This window comes from Canis lupus, chromosome 2 (assembly GCF_011100685.1).
Source record: "Canis lupus familiaris isolate Mischka breed German Shepherd chromosome 2, alternate assembly UU_Cfam_GSD_1.0, whole genome shotgun sequence".
In the NCBI taxonomy this organism is placed as follows: domain Eukaryota; kingdom Metazoa; phylum Chordata; class Mammalia; order Carnivora; family Canidae; genus Canis; species Canis lupus.
Window position 1 is genome coordinate 50531028 of NC_049223.1, and position 27269 is coordinate 50558296.

The 27269-nt window shown below is 37.4% G+C and overlaps 3 protein-coding genes across 9 annotated transcripts in view; 1 reads left to right on the forward strand and 2 right to left on the reverse strand.

The window, feature by feature from the left end:
* Positions 1-2315, reverse strand: part of CENPK (centromere protein K) — a 64438-nt gene extending 62123 nt beyond the window's left edge. Inside the window, exon 1 of one of the 3 annotated variants that reach the window (XM_038530751.1) lies at positions 1555-2315. The gene's annotated coding sequence lies outside the window, so the exon portion shown is untranslated. The other 2 variants (XM_038530749.1, XM_038530750.1) reach the window with 2 other exon arrangements.
* PPWD1 (peptidylprolyl isomerase domain and WD repeat containing 1) lies at positions 1722-22695 on the forward strand. 3 transcript variants are annotated; one of them, XM_038530733.1, is made up of 11 exons: positions 1722-1949; positions 5840-5942; positions 6855-6955; positions 7107-7227; positions 9458-9905; positions 14428-14618; positions 15471-15660; positions 17882-18063; positions 19766-19847; positions 21161-21343; positions 22387-22695. In XM_038530733.1, the coding sequence occupies exons 1-11, from the start codon at positions 1754-1756 to the stop codon at positions 22528-22530; spliced, it is 1941 nt and encodes a 646-aa protein (XP_038386661.1). In that variant the 5' UTR covers positions 1722-1753; the 3' UTR covers positions 22531-22695. The 3 variants fall into 3 exon arrangements, with proteins under 3 accessions (XP_038386661.1, XP_038386662.1, XP_038386663.1); XM_038530734.1 differs by having other exon boundaries at positions 1758-2160; XM_038530735.1 differs by lacking the exon at positions 1722-1949 and having other exon boundaries at positions 5891-5942; positions 6855-6880; positions 7205-7227.
* A 1895-nt stretch (positions 22696-24590) lies between these two features.
* TRIM23 (tripartite motif containing 23) overlaps positions 24591-27269 on the reverse strand; it is a 37193-nt gene continuing 34514 nt past the window's right edge. For all 3 annotated transcript variants that reach the window (XM_038530738.1, XM_038530737.1, XM_038530736.1), the window contains one exon: positions 24591-26873. In XM_038530738.1, coding sequence (XP_038386666.1) covers positions 26694-26873 — 180 coding nt within the window. In that variant the 3' untranslated portion in view covers positions 24591-26693. The remainder of the gene's footprint in view (positions 26874-27269) is intronic.

The window sequence follows — 27269 nt, forward strand, 5'->3', positions numbered from 1 at the left end:
GAATTTTTCTTTTTTTTTACACAACAAAAGTTTACTTCTAGGTGCGGGGCATGGTTTCAAAAGTATGGTTTTGCATTTTTACAAAAACATGGATCTTCCAGAGCAAGAAAAATGCGGTAGCAGGCACACACCTAACCTAATTGATTTAAACACTCCTTACCACTAATTTCTACAACCTTGCGACTTAGGTTGAATGCCATGTCTTGCTAACCCCTCACTACTAGAGCTCTTTTTGAAAATACATGTACTCTGAGCTCTCCACCATAGTAAAGAATCAAGTTCCACCTTGAGTTCCTTTCTCGTCCTCCAAAAGAAAATATTGATACAGACCAGGGAAGCGAAGTTAAGTAATACGAAAAAATGGGGATTTTGAAAAGTAGAGACTAAATAAATAAATAAATAAATAGCCAATCATCACGTTGTCCACCTGAAACGAACACGGCTGACACCTGAACCACACAATACTGAACTAACTGCACAGGTCCACTTACACAAGGATCTTTTCTCTCCCCAATATATACACATAAATGTAGATTTCTTCCTTTAGGATTTTAATGATTTTGTCTCCAGCTTGACATTATGGAGGAGAAAATAAGAGTATACAATACGCACACACAAAAAATATGTGTTAACAGATTATGTTATGGATAAGGTTTTGGACCAACAGTATTGGTAAAGCTTTTTTTGGGGGGGGGTGTGTGTCAAAACTATAGGCAGATTTCCCACTGGGCGGGGACGGGGGGTGGGGTTCTGCGCCCCTAACCACTCTGCCCATCCATCCCTCGCTCAAAGGTCAACCTCAGGGCAGTCCCGGGGTGGCGCAGCGGTTTAGCGCCACCTGCAGCCCAGGGCGTGACCCCGGAGTCCCAGCATCGAGTCCCGCGTCGGGCTCCCTGCGTGGAGCCTGCTTCTCCCTCTGCCTGTGTCTCTGCCTTGCTCTGTGTGTCTCTCATGAATAAATAAATAAAATCTTAAAAAAACAACCAAAGGTCAACTGCATTATGTCATGCATCAATTAGACCTCAATTTTAAGGGGGCATAAAAAAACGGTACATGTTATCACGTTAGTCTTTCACGATTTTTTTCTTCCTTTCTCCCTTCCTTCCTTTTTGTTTACTTTTTTTTTTTTTTTTTTAAGAAGTCCGGAAGGCCACGAAGACCAGGCTGATGGCGGAAGGGTGAAGGGTCCCAGCAGGGGCACCTCGGTTCCTTGGCCCGGCTGCCCCGTTCTCCCTCCCTCTGTCTCTCTCTCCCGGGAAACCAGTAAGAAGCGCTCACCACCTCTTCGCCGTGTGGGACAATCGAGCAGCTCAGACAACACAGCTCGGGAGCTCGAAGGCAGGCCCGCAAGCTAACCGGCTGCCTCAATTCCCGGCTCCCCGGGCATCTTCCCCTGACCCGGGCTGGAGGGCGGGGCTGCTCCTAGGGCTGGACGCCGGGTAGACAACTCCCGCCGAGGTAAGGGTCCCAGCAGCGGGGCCCCAGCAGCCACCTGCGAGGCCCGGCGGAGGTTTCTAAGCGTCCAGGTGCTCTCTGCCCGCGCCCCGCTCTTACCCCAGCGCAGCCTCCGCGTCTCCAGGTCCGCTCGGCCCCGCGCCCCTTGCGCGCGCTGCTCGCTGATTGGACCCGCGCTTACCCACCTCAGCCAATCCCGGGGCTCGCTCGGCCGGTGACGCGCGAGCTGCGCCGCCGTGACGATTGGCGGGAGGGCTGTGCGTCGCGTTGTCGCGCCTTTTCTGACGTTCCGGCCACTATGGCGTCGGAAGGTGGTGGCGATTCGCAGCTGCGGAGGCGAAGGCGCCGGGAGCCGGAGGAACCGGAGAAAACGGAACGCAGCGAGAGAGAGCTGACAGTGGTAGTGGCGGTGGCCCAGGAGAACGAAGAGGAAGATGAGGAGCGCTGGGTCGGGCCTTTACCTGTAGAGGCGACGCTGGCCAAGAAGAGGAAAGGTAGCTGGAGACATAGGCCCAGGGCGAGCTGGAATCGGCGGGCCCCCGACCTGGAGCTGGCGGGGCCGCCCGCAGCCGCAGATGCTGTTTGGTTGCGGGGCGTTGCACCCTCAGAACCGAGGGTCGTCTTCTGATGTCTGGCCTCCCTGTACTCGCACGACTTGGGCTGAGCGCAACGTCTCTCTGTTAACCGCGGACGGCGCTCCTCAGGGTGCGTTGGGAGAACGTGTTGCGGCGGATGCTAAGGCTCACGCAGGCCGCTCCTCGGCCACGAGCCGGGCGGTGTCGTGGCGTCCCAGACGGCGGGCAGCCCAGGCCGGAATCTGTGCCCGGCTTTCCGGAAGGCCGTGTAGCTCAGGGATGCTGTGTGTTGGGGCGCGGGGGGCGGGGCGGGGGGCGGAGGTCTGTGCCTCTCGAGAGTGGATTGTGGCGGGAAGGTCCGCAGGATTTTGATCCTGACCCTGCCAGGGCCGGGTCTTCGGACCCCTGAGAGTCACCGGAGTTCCCCGGATCGCAGATTTTTTTTCACCTAAAACCAGCGGTCTGTGGTTTTCGAGCCCTAGGATTCCCCAAGGCCCGAAGGGTTTTCCTCCTTGCTCGGAGCAGTGACCCAAGTTTTCGTCGAACCAAAAGAGCGGGGAGGGACAGAGGTTGAATGTTTATTTCCAGCGTTGTTGTAATAAAACGGCTTGTCGTAAGCATGTTAGGGCCATTAAAACACGATGTTCCTGAAGGGTCCGATCTTCCTTTATCACTCTCTCGGCTTCGCGCCCTGGACCGATTCCTCGTTATCTTCAAAACAAGGTCCGAACTCCCTACCGTGACTTGCGTCGTGATAGGATCTCTCCTGACCTCGCCCGCGCGTTTCCGCTGCTTCTCTGTCCTGACTTTGTGTGTGTCTGACTTACTCTCTACTCCAGCCGTATTAAAACACTTGAGAATGGGGGCATGCTCTTTTTTTTTTTTTTTTTTTTTTTTTATCTTATTTGGCAGCCTACCAGGATATGATGGTGTGTACCCGAAATAATTTTCACTCGGCTAACTTGCTCAACTTTAGCATCCATCTTTCGCAATCAACCCCTCTGGGAAGCCTGTGACTTCTCCAGGCCAGGCTGGGTTTCTAAAAAAAATTAAAAAATAAAATAAAAATTTCTTAAAAAGAAAACAAAACATTGATCATAACTGCCGGTAATATTTAATAGCTGAATTTACAGGCAGCCTTCAAAGGTCATGCATCCAAATTTTGAAGACGCAACTTTTTTGAACATTGTACATTGATTGACACCTTTAAAGCAAATTATCTTTTTTATTTTTTACAATGTATTTTATTTATCCATGAGACACAGAGAGGCAGAGACACAGGCAGAGGGAGAAGCAGGCTCCCTGCAGGGAGCCCAATGCGGACTCCGATCTCGTGACCCCGCGGTCACGGCCTGAGCCGAAGGCAGGTGCTCAACCACTGAGCGACCCAGGCGTTCCATATTATCTTTTTTTTTTTTTTAACTGTTAGGTCTTTTTTTTTTTTTAATTTTTATTTATTTATGATAGTCACAGAGAGAGAGAGAGAGAGGCAGAGACATAGAGGGAGAAGCAGGCTCCATGCACCGGGAGCCGGATGTGGGACTCGATTCCGGGTCTCCAGGATCGCGCCCTGGGCCAAAGGCAGGCGCTAAACCGCTGCGCCACCCAGGGTTCCCTAGGTCTTTCTCTTAAAAATTTCCATAGTAACTTCCTACATTTTACCATTATTCACATGGTTGAAATGTTTTTCTCCACTGTCAAAACAAAGTCCATTCCTACTTTGCTTCAGTGCCTGCCACAGTGCTTTGCGTGTAGCAAGTGTTCAATTAGTATCTATTAAATGAACGAATATGACAAAGTTAATGCTCTTATTGTTGCATTAAAATATTTCTGTATGTTTTTTCTCATGGAAAAAGAAAAAAAAGTGCTGGTACTAGTATTGAGACACAGATCTTACAAGACTTAATTTAGTTTGAGACAGAGAAAAATAATTAGGTGTGAAAATGTTTGCCCTTAAGATGCTCATTGTATTTAACCCAATCAATAGTGTTGAGTTTGAAGAAAAAAATGAAATTTAAAAACGTATGAAATATTAGATGCCTGGGGAGCTCAGTGGTTTAGCGCCTGCCTTCAGCTCAAGGTGTGATCCTAGGTCCTGGGATCTAGTCACCCATCGGGCTCCCTGCATGGAGCCTGCTTCTCCCTCTGCCTGTATCTCTGCCTCTCTCTCTGTCTCTCATGAATGAACAAAATCTTAAAAAAAAAAAGAAACGTTAGAAAAATATCTTTGAAGATTTTATCTAAAAAGACAGGAGTGGGGCACCTGGCTGACTCAATTGGTAGAACATGTGACTCTTGATCTCAAGATTGTAAATTCAAGCCCCATGTTGGGTGTAGAGATTACTTAAAATCTTTAAAAAAAATTAAATGACAGGTGTTCTATAATGTATTTCTAGAATTAGAACCATCCTGTTTAACATGTTCTTTGGACACTGGATTTTTGTATTCATTTATATGCAGACATTATAAATTATTATATGACACAACCTTTAATTAAATGAATGGTTTCTCAAAGACGGAATTATATGTTCTTCATGCCCATGTGCCTTGTAACCTATTTTGTTTTGAGTAAATACCTATTAAATAGATTCGTTGTTGAATATTCATTGTTGAATAGCTTTTCAACAAGTAAACAACAAAACAATCTATCTGTGTATCAGATAGGATTATATTAGCTACATATTACATAAAGACCCAAAATGTCAATGATATTAAAAAAGAGGTGTGCTGCTTTCATGTGTAAAAAGAGTCCCAAAGTAAACAGTCTAGGATTGGTATAGAGGCTCCAAAGGGACCTAGGCTCTTTCCAGCTCTCTGCCCTAAACATCAGTAGGATATGGCCCTCATCTTTGTCCTGAGTGGTTATTAAAGTAATAGTGCTGTTATCCCAGTTCTAAGTTGTAGGACTGAGGAAGAGAAGAACACCTTTTGAAGGACACTCCTTCGCGGGCACATCTCATTGACACATGGTCACACCTAACTCCGGAGATGAGAAATGTCCTCTTACAGCTGGGTGTCAAGATCCCCATATAAAAATGGGAGTTTCCGTTACTAAAAATGAAGGAAAAAGCAGTTCTTTGTGCATAACTTTGAGTCTGCTATACATTAGTTATGAAAAACTAGGAAACATCCCATAGTTAATGTAGCAACTTTTTACAGTCCTGTTTGGCTGTCATTGGACTATTTTATTAGATACACATATAATGTCCATTTTTGCTTGTAAAATTGTTCATAGCTCTTGTAATCAGTATTTCCTCGGATTAACAGTTACAAGTGTTTTACCCCTGGAAAAAAATTGAGAACTCCATGATTTTCTCAGCTCTAAAAATCTATTTAGTGTTTTATCATGTTTACCTGCTCTAATTCCAGTATCAGTGACTTCAAAGAGGATTAGTGCCTTACAGATAAACAGATATAAGTGGCCACTGGCCTCTTGTTACTTATTTAAATTAGAAGTAATAATTGGCTCTACATGGTTAGAAAAATGGTTGTAATACTTTCCATGAAACTTAAGATTTTTGTTTTTAATGGAACCTTCATATGAAGCTAGAATCAATCACTCAGTTCTTAAGTGCTGGGGACAGTTTTTTAAGCTTCTATATAATACCTGAGAACCTGTCATGACTAAATAACGGTGCTATCACCTTACAAGGGATATAATAGGCACTGAATTTTTTTTTCTGCTACATATGAGTTGAGAGAAATTTAAGAAAATCTAGAAGAAAATACATAATAGAATGGAGAAAATCTTAAAATTCAAAATAGTATATAGTTCCAGTTAAAAAGACATTTTTCTTTTTTCTTCTCAGTTCTAGAGTTTGAAAGAGTCTATCTTGAAAATCTCCCCAGTGCATCTATGTATGAACGCAGTTACATGCATAGAGATGTTATCACCCATGTGGTATGCACCAAGTAAGTCTATCACGTCTTTTTAATTTTTTTCTGAAAAATTTGTTTTATAAAAATGCTTCAGTATTAAGCAGGATTTGTGGCAGTAACTAGGATACTGTGGATTTCTGCTTAACGTCACAGGTTCTGTAATAGTTTGAGTTCAATAAAGACCTATATATTCTTTCATACAACAAATGCATTCAAGAGAATATGTGTGAAGTACCTGATGTATTCTAGGTTTCAATAAATGGTTTCTATTTTTATATACCTTACAAGGGAGACTATTCTGTATAAAATCTTTTCGATACAAAATAAACATACGTTGAGGGATCCCTGGGTGGCACAGCGGTTTGGCGCCTGCCTTTGGCCCAGGGCACGATCCTGGAGACCCGGGATCGAGTCCCACGTCGGGCTCCCGGTGCATGGAGCCTGCTTCTCCCTCTGCCTATGTCTCTGCCTCTCTCTCTCTGTGTGACTATCATAAATAAATAAAAATTTAAAAAAATAAATAAAGAATTTATTAAAAAAAATACGTTGAACTTTGCATATACAGAAATGATACATTGAGATTTAATGTTTTATCAACTTCTGAAAACTAGTGCATTTTCCTTGTGAAAACACTGCCTATAGGGTGATTTTAGCATTAAAGAGCCCTCATGGTCTAGTGATTTCTGGTGAAATTTCTTTTCTTTTTTTTAATGTCCAGTGCTAGTTCATTTCTGATTTCAGTTCTTGGGATTAAAATTAGTAACACAGCAACTATTAATGATATTCACAACAAAACTACAAAATTTGCAATAGTGGTCTTCATAAAGGAAGATATCTTTTAAAAGTCCTATTTTGAAAGAGAGTCTCAAGAATGATTGCTTTGAGAGTACTAAGTAATTCATAAATCTGTTTTACAAGTTAACTTTTATAATTTTATATATGCAGGACAGACTTTATTATTACTGCCAGTCATGATGGACACGTTAAGTTCTGGAAGAAAATAGAAGAGGGAATTGAATTTGTTAAACATTTTCGTAGTCACCTGGGTAAGAATTTCACTTTGTGTTTGTGTTTGTGTGCCTCTCTTAAATTGTATTGGTTAAAGTTTCTTTTAAAATGCTTTTTTTTTTCTTTGAATTATGTATATTTGTTTCATTGGTATTTACTAGAGTGTTTTAATTTGATTTATTTAAATAGGAGTTATTGAGAGTATTGCAGTTAGCTCTGAGGGAGCATTGTTCTGTTCTGTGGGTGATGATAAAGCAATGAAGGTGTTTGATGTAGTGAACTTTGACATGATCAATATGCTGAAGCTTGGGTGAGTCTTTTAAAGTATATATTTTTTTAACTTAGTGAAATTTTTAAACGTCATTTTGTAGATATTTCTAAACAGAATATATTGCCATTCTATTAAAAATGTGCCTTTGAATATTGCTTGGGAAAATAATACATGAATCCTTGTTATGTTCTATTTTGAGGCTTCCTCTGTGGTTTTGTCATTTTAATCATTGTCAATCATTCTGTTGTGGTTTTGTCATTAATTTTTAAACAGCATCATAACAAGAATTAATTATATCCATTTAATGTTACTTAATGAATTAACAAGGATCCATCATGTCTGATATACTGGTATTTAGAATTAACTTCCTTGCTGTGTTTATTGCAGTTATATGTATTGTGCCCTATAAGGCTTATGTACATTTTGGAATTGAGGTGATTTGTTGGTGATTTTAAATTATATCGATACCCAAACTATGTGGTTAGATTGTACAGGAATGAGAGGAATATTTTAAGCATGTCTTTCCTAGATACCATACTAATTTATATACATCTAAGTGAATGTCAACCTGAAAGTCATAGCATCGTCAAAAAGTTTTGGGACTTGTCTTAGGTCAGACTGCCATTACAAAAGACTGTAAGCTAAGAGGCTTAAACAGTAGAAATTTATTTTCTGAGTCTGGCGGCTGGAAAGTGCAAGATCAAGGTTCCAGTGGGGTTTAATTTGTGGTGAGGACTCTTGGGGTCAGGATGTAGTGAGGAATGGTATCTTGCTCTTTCCCTTCTCAGAAGGCCACAGGCCTATGGAATTAGGGCCCCACATTTATGATGTCATTCAACTTTAATTCCCTCCTAATTATCTCCAGATAGGATCACCTTGGGTAACTGCAACATATGAATGGTGGAGGGAGAAGAACAACAGTTCATTACATAACAGGATTTCTTTTGGAATTTGCTTCAAAACCAGTTTATGAGCCACTAACGGAAATCAGTCTCATTACTTATGGTCAGAACTTATTTTTGACTAGAAATGGAAGTATCTTTTGGTTATTTGTCCTATTTCTGCTTTGTTTACCTACACTTTAGCTGTTTTTAAAAATTAAATCTATTCATAAATGTTGAACCTTTGCCACCTTTGAGGATATAGAAAGAATGTTTTGGGTTTTTTCTAAAGTTCTGCTAGAAATTCTAAAAGAGAAGTCCCGAAAAAGTTTTGAGCATCAACACCAACATTGGAATACCTGTTTAACTTCTCAAACTGCCTAGAAAGAGACAACACTCATTTGAGCGTGTAAGTTTGGTGTATTGATGAAATCTGTCCAATTTTTTTACACTTTGTTCATCAGGTGGCATGTTCCAACTTTATAGTTTTAAGATCAAGTTACTAATGAGAATGTGATATCAAAATGTTTTTCTTTTGATCACAGTCATAGCTAAAATATTTTGATTTTAAACATTTCAAGAACGGATTTATCAAGTACACTATTACATGCTAACCTGTTTTTAAAAGTAAGTTATATATAGACTAAGATATAGACAGAGGTCCAAAAGACAATGTCTTGGAATATTTTTTTTTTTTAAATTTTTATTTATTTGTGTATGATAGTCACAGAGAGAGAGAGAGAGAGAGAGGCAGAGACACAGGCAGAGGGAGAAGCAGGCTCCATGCACAGGGAGCCCGATGTGGGATTCGATCCCAGGTCTCCAGGATCGCGCCCTGGGCCAAAGGCAGGCGCCAAACCGCTGCGCCACCCAGGGATCCCTGTCTTGGAATATTTTAAGGCTCAGATTTGTTTAGGTTTTCTTGTCTACCCAAGAGAAGTAAATGATCTGTTAACATGCACTTCTCTTTGTGGTCTGATAAATCCTCAGAAGTTATTACCATTACATTAATGAGATCAGAAAGAGAAAAATTGATAGCTTTTCTTAGCTGTTCCTCTCCATTTTCTATCTCTGCTACTTTTGAGCACGGAATCCAAAACTAGCTAAATCATTGGCCAGGATTTTTTTTTTTTTTTTTTTTTAATTTCATGACAGATACAGAGAAAGAGGCAAAGACACAGGCAGAGAGAGAAGCAGGCTCTTTGCAGGGAGCTCGACGTGGGACTTGATCCCGGGACTCCAGGACCATGCCTTGGGCCGATGGCAGGTGCCAAGCTGCCAAGCTACCCAGGCATCCCTTGGCCAGGATTTTTTTTTGGTGGTGAGGGCGGATAAGGATGCTTACTTGTATCTAACTCTTTTTCTCCCTTGATTCTTAAATATTTTAGCTATTTTCCTGGACAGTGTGAGTGGATCTATTGCCCAGGGGATGCCATATCTTCAGTTGCTGCTTCTGAGAAGAGCACAGGAAAAATTTTTATTTATGATGGTCGAGGAGACAACCAGCCACTTCATATTTTTGACAAACTCCATACGTCACCTCTTACTCAGATACGGCTGAATGCAGTTTACAAAGCAATAGTGTCTTCTGATAAATCTGGAATGATTGAATACTGGACTGGGCCTCCTCATGAATATAAATTCCCCAAAAATGTGAACTGGGAATATAAAACTGACACAGATTTATATGAATTTGCCAAGTGCAAGGCTTATCCAACCAGCATATGTTTTTCACCTGATGGGAAGAAAATAGCTACTATTGGTTCTGATAGAAAAGTTAGAATTTTCAGATTTTTGACTGGAAAACTCATGAGAGTCTTCGATGAATCACTAAGTGTAAGTGCAATATAAATTTAATGAATATTTTTTTCTAAATGTCTTTATTTTGTCCTATTTCTTAAAAGATATTTTTTCAGGATGTAGATATTTACATTGATGATTGTTTTCTTTTAGCACATTGAAGATGTTATCCAGCTGTCTGCTTTCAGTGTTATTCCTTAGGTTTATGATATGATATCTTTTGAGCCAATTATTCATGTATTCATAGTGACTGTGTTTCTAGTTTAGTTTTGTTTCTAAGTTCATCTTCTGAATCTTCTCAAAACTCACCCTAGGCACCCTTCTCTTAACCCTGTTCACTCGTGCCTGTTCTATGACTATTCCCAAATTGATTTTTCCAGCTTTCTATTACGAGCAGAGCTGGTGCTATCATCTTTTTTGTTTTGTTGTTGTCATTTTGTTTTGTTTTGTTTTGCTGTCTACATGAATGGCACCAAATCCATTTTTTTGCACAAACCAGAAACCTGAAGTCATCCTTATCTTCATAACTTTTTCCTTACCCCTCTTTTTAATTCATCACGAATCCTGTCAATTTGACTTTCTCAATATGCTTTAAATTTATCCATTTCCTTTTAGCACAGCTGTCACTACCATAGCTCATGATCTTTTGCCTGGACTACCTCATGCCTACTGCCTATGTTCTGGCTTCTTCCTAATCTGTTTTCCTTGCTGTACTCAGAGAAGTTTCTTTAAAGTGCGTGTCTGATCATGTCATTTTTGAACCTTTTAGTGACTTGTTGTTCCTAGGATCAAGGCCAAATTCATGGCCTGCCTCATTGTGGCCTTTGCCTACCACTTTAGCCTACTGTAAATCACCTTCCTCCCTACCTCTTACTCTAGCCGTTTAGGCCTTCTTTCAGTTTCTTGAACATGCTCCCACCAAAGAGCCTTTTCATATGCTTTACCTGCTACCTGGAGTCACCCCTCCCCGATTCCATTACCTGTTGAACTCATGCTTCAAATCATATTGAAAGGGTCACTCCCTGTAGAAATTCACTGTTTATCTAATATAGGACTTTTTTTTTTTTTTTAAGATTTATTTATTTTAGAGAGAGTGAGAGAGACTAAAGCACACCTTGAGCTGGAGGGGGTAGGGACAGAGGGAGAAAATCTTCAAGAAGACGCTACCCTTGCTCAGCATGGAGCCTGATTCGGGGGCTCTCACCACCCATGAGGTCACAACCTAAGCCAAAACCAAGAGTTGGCTGCTTAACTGAGCCCTTAGGACAGCTTTTTTAATGTGACTCAATACTGCTCTGTTTATTTTCTCTTAGAGCATTTGGTATGGTCTTACTTTAGACTAGTACATATCCAACCCCTCATAGATTAAACTTACGTGATCTCTGATCCCTTATCTGTTTCGGTTCATGTTTGTATCTCCAGCATTCTACTTGACACATAATTAGTTACCGAGAACTCGTTAAAGCATGTGGTTGTAGAATAAGAGTTTCTATCCATGCAAAGTTAACTTTTTTGTGGAAATGTGGGTCTCATCACCGGTTTTCCTCAAGTGTTCTCTAACTACTAATGGTATGTTGAGTCCTCTAAGAGTCTGTGGGTTGAACCTTTATAGCAGTAACATTTATTGTATGACAGTGTCAATTCTATAGTCTTAGTAGGGACCAATTTGTATTACATTCCCTACATTAAGGTCTCAAATTCTATTATTCTTATTAGTGACACTCTTGTTGGTTGGCAAGGGGCAATAAGTTGGGTGGATTATCTGCCTGAAGTAGTATGAATCCAGACAAATGTGAAGATCTGCTTGCTGGTCAAGTCTTCCTCATGACTCATTTTCTTGGTGGAAGAGAATAGCTTTCCAGTATACTTTTAAGGAAAGGAGAAAACTTTTTTGTGATGGGTTCTTTTTTAATGGTGGCCAGTAACTACATACTAGTTTAAATATAACTTAAAGGCTCTCTACCAGCTTGCAGCTCCTCGGAGATTCCTTAGAAAAAGAAATATTTAAAAACACAGTCTCTGGATATAAATCTCTTAACACGAATACTCTCAGCTGTTCAGTCCACTCTTATTTCTTCATTGTTGTCTTCAACATTTGTCAAAGTCAAAGGGCTCAGATGATAAGAGTAGTCAGTAGTAAAGCTTATTGACAGAGGTTGAGATTCAGAATTTGAGAGATTACCAAAAAAAAAAAAAAAAAAAGCCAAGTACATTAGTTAGAATGCTAGTGAGTAGTAAATGTATGGAATCTCACAGTTAATAAGATATGCATGAGCTGCATATAGCTGAATTGTGTATCACAGAGGCTCTGGTATTAAGGCTAGAATATGTAAAAAGATACCAATGTACTTATCAGGTTGGATTAACACTTATGAAACACTCATATACAGGCAGAGGGCTATTTACAAATCTTTTAAGTCCTGAAAATGAATCTTCTCAGGAAACTCGGGTGGCTCAATCGGTTAGGTATCTGCCTTCAGTTGAGTTCATGATCTTGGGATTGAGGCCCGTATTGGGCTCCCTGCTCAGGGGCCAGTGTGCTTCTCCATCTTCCTCTCCCTCTGTGATCTCTCTCACTTTCACTCTCTCTCAAATAAAAAAAAGAAAGAAAGAAAGAAAGAAAGAAAGAAAGAAAGAAAGAAAGAAAGAAAGAAAAGAAAGAAAAGAAAGGAAAGAAAGAGAAAGAAAGAGAAAGAACAGAAAAGAGAGGGAAAGAGAAAGAAAGAAAATGAATCTTCTAACAAAATAATTGCTACAAAAATGTAGTCCAGTATCTAGGCTATTTGTGGCATAAGAATAAGCAATTACCGGGATCCCTGGGTGGCGCAGTGGTTTAGCGCCACCTGCAGCTCAAGGTGTGATCCTCTAGACCCGGGATTGAGTCCCGCGTAGGGCTCCCTGTGTGGAGCCTGCTTCTCCCTCTGCCTGTGTCTCTGCCTCTCTCTCTCTCTGTCTCTCATGAACAAATAAATAAAATCTTAAAAAATTAAAAAAAAATTAAAAAAAAAAACCACTTATCAGTCCCAGAGACTGGAGACAAGAAATCCTAATGAGTAGGCTTTTTTAATCACCAGGCTTTTTATCTGACCTATAAGACCTTTGCTTCATGTTGTTCCCTAATACACATACCTCCTTTTGTTTTTTGGAGTTATGTACATTGTTGTTCTTTCCGTATCTAGAAGAACGGGATTTCCAGTTAATACAGGCATAAAAAAAATTAGACTGGACATAAGCCTCGTTCCTTTTCATCTCCAATGGAGAGCTACTTTTGAATTCTGCTGCTTGATGCCCTAAATGTCTGGAAAACTGAATGAAAGATCATATTTTGGGGAAGCCTGTGGTATGATAATACATAATAATTATGATGTAAACCTTTATGAAAATTATTTTAAATAATATCTTTTAATAATAATATCTTTTCTGAAGATAAGAAAACCAAATATCAAAACTACAGAGCACTCATAAAAATATTCATCTACACGAAGACACATTTACCTAATAATAATCTGTGTGGGCTTTCTGTAAAAATAACTTGAAACATTTTCTAAAATGTAATGAAATTGTTATAAATTAGTGAAATAATACGAATTAATTCATTCAACAACAATTGAGTGCTTTTTACATTATGTCAGGCCCATGATCCCTGTCTATAGTTGCATTGTCCAGTATAATAGCCACTAGCCACATGTGGGTGTTGAGGACTTGATATGTGGCTAGTCCAAACTGAGATGGGTGAAAGTATAGAATACACACAGGATTTAAAAGACCTAATAGAAATATAGAATGTGATATATCTCATTTTTTTTTTAAGATTTTAAGTAATCTCTACACCCATCATGGGGCTAGAACTTGAAACCCTGAGATCAAGAGTCACATCCTCTACCAACTGAAGCCAGCCAGGCACCTCATCTCAATTTTTTAATATTGCTTAAAGTTTAAATGATTATATTTAGGATATGTTGGGTCGAATAAAACATTATTAAGACTAATTTCACCTGTTTCTTTTCTTGTTTAAGTAGCTAATTGAAAATTTAAAATTATATGTGTGGTTTGCTTTATATTTCTCTTGGAAGGTACTAGTCTGTGGCTTATAAAAGGCAGCAGATACAGTTTAAAAAGAGAAAACAGTAGGTATATTAACTTTTTTGTAATTAGAACCAGTTAGTGTAAATACTATTTTTTAATACTATAATAATTTATTTTTTAATAGATTCCACCTTAACACAGTTCTTTTTTTTTTTTTTTTTTTTTTTTAATTTTTATTTATTTATGAGAGAGAGAGAGAGAGAGAGAGAGGCAGAGACACAGGCAGAGGGAGAAGCAGGCTCCATGCACCGGGAGCCCGATGTGGGATTCGATCCCGGGTCTCCAGGATCGCGCCCTGGGCCAAAGGCAGGCGCCAAACCGCTGCGCCACCCAGGGATCCCATAGATTCCACCTTAAAATAACACTTAAGTACACAAACTTTCAGTGGCTCTTAATGTATACTGCACTACTATTTAAATTGTCATTCCCTTTATCATGTAGCTTTTTTATTAATAAATGGTTTGCTTCCTAGATGTTTACTGAACTGCAGCAGATGAGGCAACAGCTACCCGACATGGAATTTGGCCGACGAATGGCTGTCGAACGTGAGTTGGAGAAGGTGGATGCAGTAAGATTAATTAACATAGTTTTTGATGAAACTGGACACTTCGTGCTGTATGGAACAATGCTAGGCATTAAAGTTATAAATGTAGAAACAAACCGGTAAGCTTTAACATGTTTTTTAAAAGTGCATTCATTTATGGGGGACCATTTCCTCCTTCAGGGAAACAATGGGAGTTTTGTTTGTTCCAAGACAAGTGGAATGGTCCCAAATGTCTAAACTTAACCAAATGTTTTGACTGGATTTTTCTGTGGTCTTTTGGTTGTTTATAATCTTATGTAAAAAGTTTCCACTCGTGTTTGTAGAAGAAATGGAAAAAAGATATGCATAGTTTCAAGTTGGTTTTTTTTTTTTAACAAGTTTCAATCTCTCTTTTGCTTATTGATTTAAATTAGCCTGGTTCATGTTAAATGTTGCCAAATATTTTAACCACAGAATTCAGCATTACATCCTGCTAGACATAAAATCAGAAGTTAAAATGCATGAAACCACAATAAGCCTTTTGTGTAAACAGTCCATTTAGTTTTAGTAGAAAATAGCTACAATCAGATACTATCACTGAATGTAAATGAAAAGAACTTCAAGTATATTTTAAAGGGAAAAAAAAAAATCTAGTGCTGTGCATTCTCACATGTAAACAAATTTATATTGTAGTTCTTGGCAGTATAGAATCTTTGAAGGCTTGCAGAAAGATTAAAATAATAGAGATAGGTTAAAACTATATGACTGAATGATTGTATTTTTTTAACCTGAAAATTCCAGCCACTTACCAATTTAAAGTCACTGTTTTGGGGGGAGAGAGATAGAGAAACACTTTTTTTTAAAACTTTCACTTATTCTTTTATACAAAGGTAAAGGATTAAGGATAGTTGATTCCTACCTTTTAACTATAAAGGTTTTATAATTGGAGTTCATTCTGATAATTTTATTGTATAAAACGTTGTGTTTTCCAGGTGTGTGCGCATCTTAGGCAAGCAAGAAAATATCAGAGTGATGCAGTTGGCTTTGTTCCAGGGAATAGCTAAAAAACATCGTGCTGCAACTACCATAGAAATGAAAGCATCTGAAAACCCCGTTCTTCAGAATATTCAAGCTGACCCAACAATAGTTTGTACATCTTTCAAAAAGAACAGATTTTATATGGTATGCGGAAATACTAGGAAATAGACCTTAATTCTTCCAATTTGGTTGGAGCTTTATTTTCTTAGCTTGTGCTTTCAACTGGAGAGAATGTTGGCAATAATAGCAGACTTTCTAAACAACCAGAATACCATCTTAAAATGTTAATATTGTAGAATTTTTAACTAGGACTTGAATTTGTACTGTTTTCCCTCCTGTTTTGAAATTTTTTCAACCTGGCTTCTAAAACTATTTGTGTTGTCTAAGATGTTAGGAAGTAAGTGGTTACGGTAATAATTGCATCCAAAATAGTTTTCACTATGGGCTTTTAAAATTCTCCTGAAAAGGATTATTTTTCATCTTTTATTCTGAAACATAATTTATCTCCCCTGAACTTGCACACTGCCTCCTCTAAGCACATTTCTTTTTATTACCTTTTAACTCCCTTGTAATAATGCTACTTGAAAAGTGTGTATTCCCGAGGAATTCCTTTTTTCTACTGCACTGCAAGTACTTCTCCTATTAACTAACATTGGGCTCAGAATCAAACTACCAAGCAGCTAAAAGTAGCAGTGTCCTAACCATTGAGCCAAGCAGAAAAATCTCAAATATGAAGACCTCTACCCTACCATTCTCATTCTCTCCCAAGTATGGGAGACATCCACATCTTGACTCCACACTGCAGTCAGAGACTTTCTAAGTCCCAAATTTGGCAATTTCTTTGCCTAAAATCCTTTAATGGCTCGTCAGCTCTCACCTGGCTCTTCTACCTATCTTTCTTCATTTTTAGTTCGTTTGCTACACTGTGCTGAACTTGAACTCCTTTGCAGTAGTTAATTGTCCTTTTTTTATACCTCAGTGCATTTACACAAGCTGTTACTTCTGCCCGTCACACACCTGTCCCCAGTCCCTGCTTTTACTAGGTCTCAAATTGGCAGCCTTCTCTTGACATCAAGTCTGAGTAGGTATGTCTGCTTGTGCAGTGTGTGTCACAGTCTTTGGAATAATTCCCTTTTTTTAAAATCTCTGACCCTGTCATCTCCTCCTTAATATAAAATTCTCAAGTACAGGGCATTGTATTTTCTTCACTATTCACAAGGTTTGGTAAAGTGTCTGGCTCATTATAGCATACTCATTCTTTCATCTGATGTATTGTAAGCAACTATGATGCTATTCAGCTTATTTATTGATTGATAAATGTAGGAAATAAAAGTTTATCCCATCCAAACTTTTCTTTTTTAAAAAAAGATTTTATTTATTTATTCAGGAGAGACACAGAGACAGAGAGGCAGGGACACAGGCAGAGGGAGAAGCAGGCTCGATCCCGGGACCCAGGATCATGCCCTGGGCCAAAGGCAGGCGCTAAACCGCTGAGCCACCTAGGTTTCCCTAATCCAAAGTTTCAACAATTGAAAAGTTTCTTTCAGTTTTCCCAATATCCTAAGGTATCCTGAAATTTCTACTTCACTCAAAATTCTGCTTATTGAAATAATAACAATTATTAATAGGTGTATAGTACCTTCTACATGTTGGGCACTGTTCTCTAATTCTCTCAACATTTTATATCCCTTAATTTAATCTTCACAATAGGTACTATTTTGAGGTAGTTATTATTATCCCTATTTATCTATTATTATTTTTTAAAGATTTCATTTATTTATTCATGAGAGAGAGAGAGAGAGGCAGAGACACAGGCAGAGGGAGAAGCAGGCTCCCTGCAGGGAGCCCAACCCAGGACTTGATTCTGGGTCTCTAGGATCATGCCCTGGACTGAAGGCAGCGCTAAACAGATGGGCCACCGGGGCTGCCCTCTTATCCCTATTTAAAAGGAAGAAATGAATTTACTTTCCCAAATTGTGTAAACTACTAAGTAGCGGAGCTAGAATTCAAACCCAGGAAATCTAAATAGTGAAAAGTAAGCAGCAGGTGACAGGTTATGATGTAATACCAGGCAGAAGCAGAAAGCTATCCCAGAAAACTGTATCTTGTTAAATGTGTATCCAAAAAGAAATTTAACCCCATTTGAAATCATACATACATCTTCATTAAATGGATTATTTTCTTATTAGACAAGTGTAAAAATAACTGCGTTACACATCCTGTAATAGGAAGTGATTCCTAAAATAAGGTTTTACTCTGATGTGAATTTTCTTTTCTCAAACATCACAAATAGTAATTAAATTTTTATTGTTGATAAATTTTAACCAGATGAAAATTTAATTCATTCACTCTCTTTTCTTGTGAGTTTACCAAACGAGAACCAGAAGATACAAAAAGTGCAGATTCTGACAGAGATGTTTTTAATGAGAAACCTTCTAAAGAAGAAGTCATGGCAGCTACTCAAGCTGAAGGACCTAAACGAGTTTCAGACAGTGCCATTATCCACACAAGTATGGGAGACATCCACATCAAACTTTTTCCTGTTGAGTATGTACTATTTTCGTTGTCTTAGATAAACATCGATGTAAATATTTCTGTTTTAAGAAACCGTGCAACCTTAAATTATTCCAACTTGAGAAATTTTAAAGAATTGAAGTGTTTGAAAGAACATCTACCTTTAGTTTTCCACATCAAACTTTTTCCTGTTGAGTATGTACTATTTTCGTTGTCTTAGATAAACATCAATGTAAATATGTTTTAAGAAACCGTGCAACCTTAAATTATTCCAACTTGAGAAATTTTGAAGAAGTGTTTGAAAGAACATCTACCTTTAGTTTTCTGATAACTGTTCCTCTAGAAAATGGGATAATTTTATATATATATACACACACACACACACACACACACACACACACATTTCATAGGTTTATTATTGTGAATATGAAACATGGCTATGAAAGTGCTGAATGTAAACTATAAGTGATATATTACCATTAATAACACATCCCAACTAGATTTTGTGACTCACTTGTTATAATTGGCTTTACCCTCAAAGCAAATCCTTAAGGGGAGGATAATTTTTTCCCCTGTCATTTGCTAGACATCCACAACCTCTTCTTTAGTCCCAGTGTTATCCTTATATGTTTGAAAAGTTCCAACAAAAAACATAAGGCCATTGAATTGAAAAAAGAAAAGTATTCTGGACAGTTTAAAATTTTGCAAGATGAACATGGAATGCCAGATACAGTAGAATATCTCGCTATTCTTGATCCAAAAGGTGACATCTTTTACAACACCTTTACTTAAAAGTACTTATTTTGGATATGTTTTATATCTGCCGTGGTAATGAACAAAGAACTAAGCAGCTCTAGACACCTGGACCATCTCATTTTAGGTACTCAGAACCTCCATGCAGCTATTAAGCCTGTCCCCTAATGTACTTCGTGCAATTATCTTTTGTATCTCCCTTCTATTCCCAGCTCTAAGAGCTATTACATGATAATGTACCTTATTAAATCATCACATGAGATTGATTAACATTATTTGGAAAGCTTCATACTTTGTGATTGTCATTTAAAGTTAATTAAATTTGGGAGATATTTCAGAGAGTAAATGCTTAGTCAGGAATGGTGTTAGTGTACCATAACATTCTTTGTATAAGGGAATTATCTTTCCCAAGAACTGAACCCACTATATGGGTTCAGTGAACTTTTATATATGCAGTGAACATATATACACCTTAAGGTGCTGTAGTTGTATTTTTTAACCTGCTAAATGACTTTGAAATTTAAATACTGTCAAGCTCAAATATAATAAGCAATCATGATCTAAAGATAATGAATTAAACAATATGAATATACTATGGTTTGTATGCTCTTTCAACTTTTGCTTATCCTGAGATTAGAAGAGGTTATGTGGGCTACCCGGGTGGCTCAGTGGTTTAGTGCCACCTTCAGCCCAGGGCCTGCCTGATCCTGGAGACCCAGGATCGAGTCCCATGTCGGGCTCCCTGCATGGAGTCTGCTTCTCTCTGCCTGTGTCTCTGCCTCTCTCTCTCTCTCTGTCTCTCATGAATAAAAAATATTTAAAAAAAAATAGAAGACATTATGAAAAATGACTCCTGAGAGTTTCAGAAGATACTGAAAACACCATTAAGAAGCACAACTGCAAAGAAAACTGTCTTAAGATGCTCTGAATAGATTTTTTTTTTTTTTGAACAGATTTTATATTTTAACATATGTCTTACTAGGTGCCCTAAGACAGTGGAAAACTTCTGTGTTCATAGCAGAAATGGTTATTATAATGGACATACATTTCACCGTATAATTAAGGTAAGTTATACAAGAAATTTTTTAAAGATTTATTTATCTATTTGAGAGAGAGAGAGAGAGCAGGGGAAGGGTCAGAGGGAGAGAATCTTCATGCGGACTCCCCGTTGAGTTCAGAGCCTGATGCTGGGCTTGATCCCAGGAGCCTAAGATCATGCATGACCTCAGCCAAATCCAGGAGTCAGATGCTTAAGTGACTGAGCCACCCAGGCTCCCTAAGTTGACACAAAATTTATGTCATTTCAGGAATAGTTTTTGCAAAACCAGTAATTTTAAGCCTAAGGAATCTTCTTTGTCTCCCAATGATCAGTTTATTAGAAATGAATAGGAAAAATGGACTATGGAAGCCAAAAGAAAAATGGATGGTCATGAACATCAGATCTAGAATCAAGTGCAGGAATAGTAACTTGGTACCTTTTTAGAAACATTGCATCAGTATTTTGTCAACAGCTAAAACCAGGGTCACATACTGAGTAAAAAGGTCATGCTTAGATAAAACCAATAGCTAAGGTTACTTGGTGACTAGATAAGGTGTAGATCTAAAAGATAAGATTTTAAATAATAGAAGAAACGTGATGCCACTTAGTCTTTGAGAACCATCATTAAGTGCTTGCTTCGGCAGCACATAACAGTAAAATTGGAGAACCATCATTAAAACCTGAAGTCAGAAAGAACTTGGCCCAGGATTTTGTTGAGCAGGGTTCCATAAAATGGATGGGCTGTAGTGTAGCTCTTGGTTACTGGCAGGTCAGAAATGGCAGGAGAAATGACAGGAAGAATAACCAGGTTTGAGGGGGGTGGTGGGGTGGGTGCCTGAAAGAATTAGTGAATTAGAAGAATTAGTGAACCAGGCAATCCACAGTGTTGAGGGAAAGGGAAGAGAGTAAAGTGGGGCAATTCTGTAAAACCTACCACACTATACAGATATAAAACTTAAAATATTCATTGTTTTTAATTGGATTATTGGGAATGCCAGTACATGTCTATCAATGAGGAGACCTTTGCAATTTTGTTTCAGTCACTGAAACAAGGTAGTGTGTAAGCGGAGGAAATTTATCTTCCAAAGTAAAGTAGGGACACCTGGGTGGCTCAGCAGTTGAGCGTCTGGCTTCAGCCCAGGGCATGGTCCCGGGGTCCTGGGATCGAGTCCCACATCGGGCTCCCTGAAGGGAGCCTGCTTCTCCCTCTGCCTGTGTCTCTGCCTCTCTCTCTCTCTCTCTCTCTCTCTCTCTCTCGGTCTCTCATGAATAAATAAAATCTTAAAAAAAAAATAGAAAAGAACAGTGTAATATGTTTTTTGTGTACTTCTTGTTAAGGGCTTCATGATTCAGACAGGAGACCCAACAGGTACTGGTATGGGAGGAGAAAGCATATGGGGAGGAGAATTTGAAGACGAATTTCATTCAACATTACGACATGACAGACCATATACGCTCAGCATGGCCAACGCTGGATCAAATACTAATGGATCCCAGTTTTTCATAACAGTAGTACCAACGGTAAGTAGAACAGCATTGTCTGTAAGCCACAGATTCATAGTTTACGATGTAAAAATGAATTCAGTGGAAGAGAGCTGCACTATTTTCTACCATTATTTATATCTGCCAGAATATAAAAATGAAAACAATTTAAAGGAGAAAATGTAAAATTACCGAACAAATCAGATTTTACTTTGTAAAACTATACTTTTTGTAACTAAGGACACTTGAGTTTAAGTCAACTTTGCCAATACTAATTGTACAATAGAAAACAAATTACTTCACTTCGGGGCCTTTTTCCTTATCTTTAGAGTGGGGGGAAATTAGAGTATATGAATTCTCAATTTTAAGACCTTTATATATATTCTTATATCTCTGAAATCAGAATGCAGCCCATAATCAATGGCACTGTATTTTTGATAAAATACAGTATAAGAATATTGAGCTTTCTTGCTCTGCACTTACACAGAATGATACAACTTATTATACTGTTTGAAATTAAACACCATGCAATGAAAAATATTTATAATTACTATCAGGCACAAAGTCCCATGTAGTATTCACAAAAATTCTAGTATTATTATACCCAGTTTTAAAAAATAGATGAGGAAATGAACAGTGAGATATGATTTAAGTTGTCAGAGATCAAGTAAGCAGCAGAGCTAGCATTTGAGCTCCCATGTCTAAGATGAAAGTACGTGCTGCTTAAACAGTTCCAGACTGCCTCTTACTTAATGCAGGGAGGATTCCTGCAGAGAAGTTCTAAAACCTGAGCCATAACTCGTTAAGCTGTGCAGAGACACTTACCTTTAGCAAATATCTTACAGCTCCCTTTGGTCTGAAAGATGCAGAAATATAATTAAACAGTATACTGTGCTTTTATATTTTTTCGTATAAACATGGAAATCATTCTTAAAAGCTGCTAAATGAAATTAACTGTATATCCTTTTAATTAAATTTTTTAAATGAAGCATAAATTTAAATTCTCTTTAATTTGCTCACCCAGAGGGTGTGATTTAGGAAATCTGAGTTTTCCAAGATTTTCCATTTCTCCTCCATTGCAGCCTTGGCTTGATAATAAGCACACAGTGTTTGGACGAGTGACTAAAGGAATGGAAGTTGTACAAAGGATCTCCAATGTCAAAGTCAATCCCAAAACAGATAAGCCCTATGAGGATGTCAGCATCATAAATATTACTGTCAAGTAAAATAAGGTTTGTTTCATTGTATATGTAAATAAAAATACACATATATCAAATAGGTTTATTTTACATTAGGAAGTTCTTAGGACTTGTTGGACATACAAATCATGTTTCAAGGATGCAAGATTATGTTTTTATATTTTTCATTAAAAGTCCTTTTTTAAAACTCTGCCTATGGTTTTCCTTGTAGTATTTCTCATCCTAGGAGATAATAAACTGAAATGGACTAAATTTGGGCAAACAGTACTCCTTATATGTAATTACTCAAAACCATATTGAGTAACGAGAATTGTATGCATATGTTCCTTAGGTTTTTAAAAAATTATGGTACATAATCTGCCTTCATGTTTCTTTGGATCCACTAAGAAAGGATACCAGGATCTCATAATAATGTACCACTTCCTTTCTTTTCTTGGGTTTGTGTTTTGTGCCAAATAATTTTGCCTTTTAATCATTGTTAAAAAGAGTAAGTAGAAGTAAGTAAAATTTCACTAAATAAATAGCAAGTTGTAGTTTATTAAAGATTTAGAAATAGCTCTGTAGTTCTAGGTAAGTCACATTTAAATGAGTATTACACCTGGTGTTTAAGTATGAGAATAAAGTAGTATTTCAGTCCTTATTTTTATATACAGGTTCATTTACTATTTTCACATTATTTTCCTCATGTAGCTACATTCAAATTTTCTGTCCTCAAATAATAGTATCTTTCTTTACCTTACTAAATAGACCATTGAGAAAAAGTGTATGTTAAGTAAAACTTTTAGTAGCTAATAATGGAGTAATTAGTAGGAGTTTGAGCAATAAAATGAGTTCTAAGTCTTCTATTGATTTCATTTCTTCTTCACTTTCCCTCCTGACTTCATAACTATTAAGAACCATGGCTTCTTATTTCCATTCTTGAAGTTAAAGAAGAATAAGTAGTTAAAGGAGGAGCATGTTCAACAGACCTATTTAGGGAATTCACATTCTTATGTTTCAACCTAAACTTACACTTTTCCTTCTGTTGACAAACAGGATTACTTCCTTTATCCATTTTGTACCACAAACCTGTGAGATGGATTAATGTACCAAGTTGTACTACTTTTTTTTTTTAAGATTTTTATTTATTTATTTATTTGATAAAGGGAGAGAGTGCATGCATGACTTTGGCGGGGGGCTGGTGGGAGCAGAGGGAGAAGCAGACTCCTGGCTGAGCAGGGAGCCCCAGGACCCACCCCAGGGTCATGACCTGAGCCACTGACTGAGCCACCCCTGGCGCCCCCAAGTTATGCTACTTTAGTATTATGTCCTCCTTTTATAAAGCAGAACTTAGACATAAAATGACTTTTCACTGTGACATTTACCTTTACTTACTATTTTAGATGTCTTGACATCACCCAAGCAATTTATTCATTCCTGAAAACTTAATCCTAAATTTTTTATAATACTGCCACCAAGTGGTGGTGATGCCCCATTCTGCCAAACATAGTTATTTTGGTTGAGTGAAAAATCCTAGTTGATTAACGAATTTTTCCATTTCATGTCACAAATTCAACAGTCAGTAGACCTAAAAATATACATTGCCAGTATCTTTTTGTAAAGCATGTTTTAAATTATTATTAGCAGGATATCATCTGATACATATTCATCCTCTTCATTATTTTTTTAGGAAAAGTGTAACTGTCTTCTTCCCTATTAACCACTTTGCAAATTGAAAGGTATCTCAATGCTAAGGAAAATGTCTTTCTTTTGGCAATATTAGTTCATAAGGCTGCACCTAAGTATTCTCAGCCATTTTCTAAAACAGTTACTTAAAATTTAAAAAAACGGGTTTCACGATGTTTAATGCAAAAATTTAGTTCTGTCTAGATAATGCTCATTTAAGTGTGGCTTACTTTGCAACTACAGAATGCTTTATTTATTTCTAAATCTTTAATAAACTCAGATTTGACATGGAAGTCAATCCCTACCCCATTTTGTTTCCTTTCTCATAACCACAGCATAAATAGGACTTTAGGTGGTTACTAATTATACTAGTAGATAGATGGTACATGAAACAGAACTTATAGAATAATGATAAGACTTCCTTAAAATGATTTTAACATTTTATTGCTGTCTATATGTAATGCAAATAATGGCTTCTGGTGATAATAAAGCATTCCGATATTACAGACCAGGGCTACACACTTGTAAACCTGCTTTACATAAACCATACAATAATATTTAGCTTAATACAGAAATTCAGAGCTAGGAGGCAAATCCTAATAGACTGTATTTAAGACATCTCTCTCATTATTAAGTTTGACATTTCTCAGAGGGAACTAGCAAAATCTTAACCAATGATTAGGGAAAGAATACAACCATAAATAGTAGTAAGGGCCTGAGAAAAATATTTCTTAAAAAAAAAGAAATCACACACGAACACTGTTATGTACATTATAATCAAGTCTAAGCACAATTTTTACATTGTGTTTAGTAATATCCTAAGAATGTGAATTACAAAGTTTACCAAAATTGGTGAAATAAACTTAATAATTTACAAGGAAAACAACTTTACATTTTAGTGTTAGATTTTCTTTTTCAATTACCTAGTAGAGAAAGCAGGTCAAGGGCTCACAGGCAAATGTTAACACATTTTTTTATTTTTCACAGTTATTGTAATCAAATATTAAATAATTTAATTCATAAGTGTTACTTATATGCACAAATTACACTTGTAACAGCATGACTTTTACTTGAAAAATAAAGGATGAAATATTTACTTATTTACACACTGCCCATAACACTGATGGACTTCTTTCTAATGCTTTGTTTTCTAAAAGTTTTGTTGTTTATTTTAAACAAAAGTACATTTGAAGAGACTGAACCAAAAACAGTACCACCAAAGAGGGACCTACCTCTCCTAGCAGTTCAACTAAGACGACTTAGGACTCAACCTCATCCTAAAGGATGAAGAGCCTTTTAAAAAAATAATAAAACTGAATCTAGCTATGTTTAAATATAAATCGTACTGCTATAATGAGTATCCTTAAAAAATGAAAAACAGTAAAAAGCACAAAATTTTTAAACTTTTACAACACTGCATTAATAAAGGTGATGTAAACTTTCTGAACATTTCCTTAGACACATTCTTTCTCAACTAACTTTTCAAGGCCTTATCATGAAGAGCCTTGATAACATTTTATTGTCAAGATAAATGCACTTATTTTGGGAAAGCTATTAAAGTAACTAATTCTCCACTGCTTCTCTTAAGGTAAATGTAGTTTTCTACTTAGATCTCTATTTTTTTTTTTTATGTAAAGCCAACAACCCTGGTTCTATGTGTAACTTACTACATTTTACCCTATAATCGTTCCCACTAAGGATGCAATATTATTTTAAAAAGAAACTCTAATTTAAATGTGTTGAAAATAGAAGGACCAATTTAGAGCTGTGACCTAGGAAATAATATATCTAAGTTCAACCCGGGAAATGGGTCTTTCATAAGTGAAGATTAACTACAACATAACTGACTTGTTTTATTATTAATTATTCTTCAGTTTAATACTAATCTGACAGTCATACCTAGTTAGATAACGTCATATGACTCACTTGTGTTTTATACAAAAGGGCTTAGAGAAAGTTTTAATAAAACATTATAAAATATTAATTTTCTGCAGCTTATAGTTCTTAGCATTAAAGGTGTTCTGTTATAATAAACATAGAAGTAATCCTACTACCCAAAGATACAGTCTGGATTCTTTCATTAAATCACTGCTGCTTTGTTACTAAATACTGCCAAATCCAGTGAAAAGGTAAGATAAAAGAGAAGCTATGTTTCACTTGCTTCACACAGAGGTTCCATTAGGCACTCAGTTGGCTATTCATTTTTCTCTGAAAGAATAAATCTTCACCTTACCCCTTCCCTCACTACTTCTTTCCCAGTATATGGTTCACATATAATGTGAAAAAAATAACAAATTTATGTTTTTAAAAAATGTATATTCACTAAGTCCCTATTTAATGCAATTTTAATCTGCTCAAATATTTAAATTTTACTACAGAGTAACTTTTTAAAAAGCAATATTGTACTGAATTCCCCAAAGTCCTTTTAAGTATACATCCTAAATTAACTTTGAGTGCAGAATTTCTTATATTATGTGCAAAGTAACTCTTAACCACAAAACTTTGAAGAACTGCTGCATTTAAAATCAAGCAACATCCAATACTCCAGCAGCCACAAGATGCCTTGAGAGCCAATCTAACCCTTCATATAGTCCCATACCACTTCGAGCATCACAGCCCTGAATATACCAGCTACGGCCACAGCACAATTTATGCAGACTGAGAAGTTCAGTGATTTCTTCTACTGACAGAGCTCCAGCAACATCCTGAAAGATATATACATAACAAAATTTTTATAATCCACTCATCAAAATTATTTATATAGAATTCTGTTGGTGCCATTCTAACAAAAGCCTAAAGTTAAAACCTAAATTCACCTTTCAGTAACTATTCTGTAATTAATAGAGAGAAAAGTAGGGTTGTGATTAAGATCATTTATAATATAGTCTGTAGGAATAACATCACAGTGAAATCAATAAAGGCAATGCAGCCTGAATGAAAGATACTGCCTGAGTCATAAGGCATTGACTTAAAAAGGTTAACACATCTGTATCACAAAAATGGCTCATACATAGAATTTATAAAATGAAGTTACTAAATTCCCACTCCAAATACCCCCGAACACCCCTACTTCCTAGAAGCAACCACCAGTTATGATATTT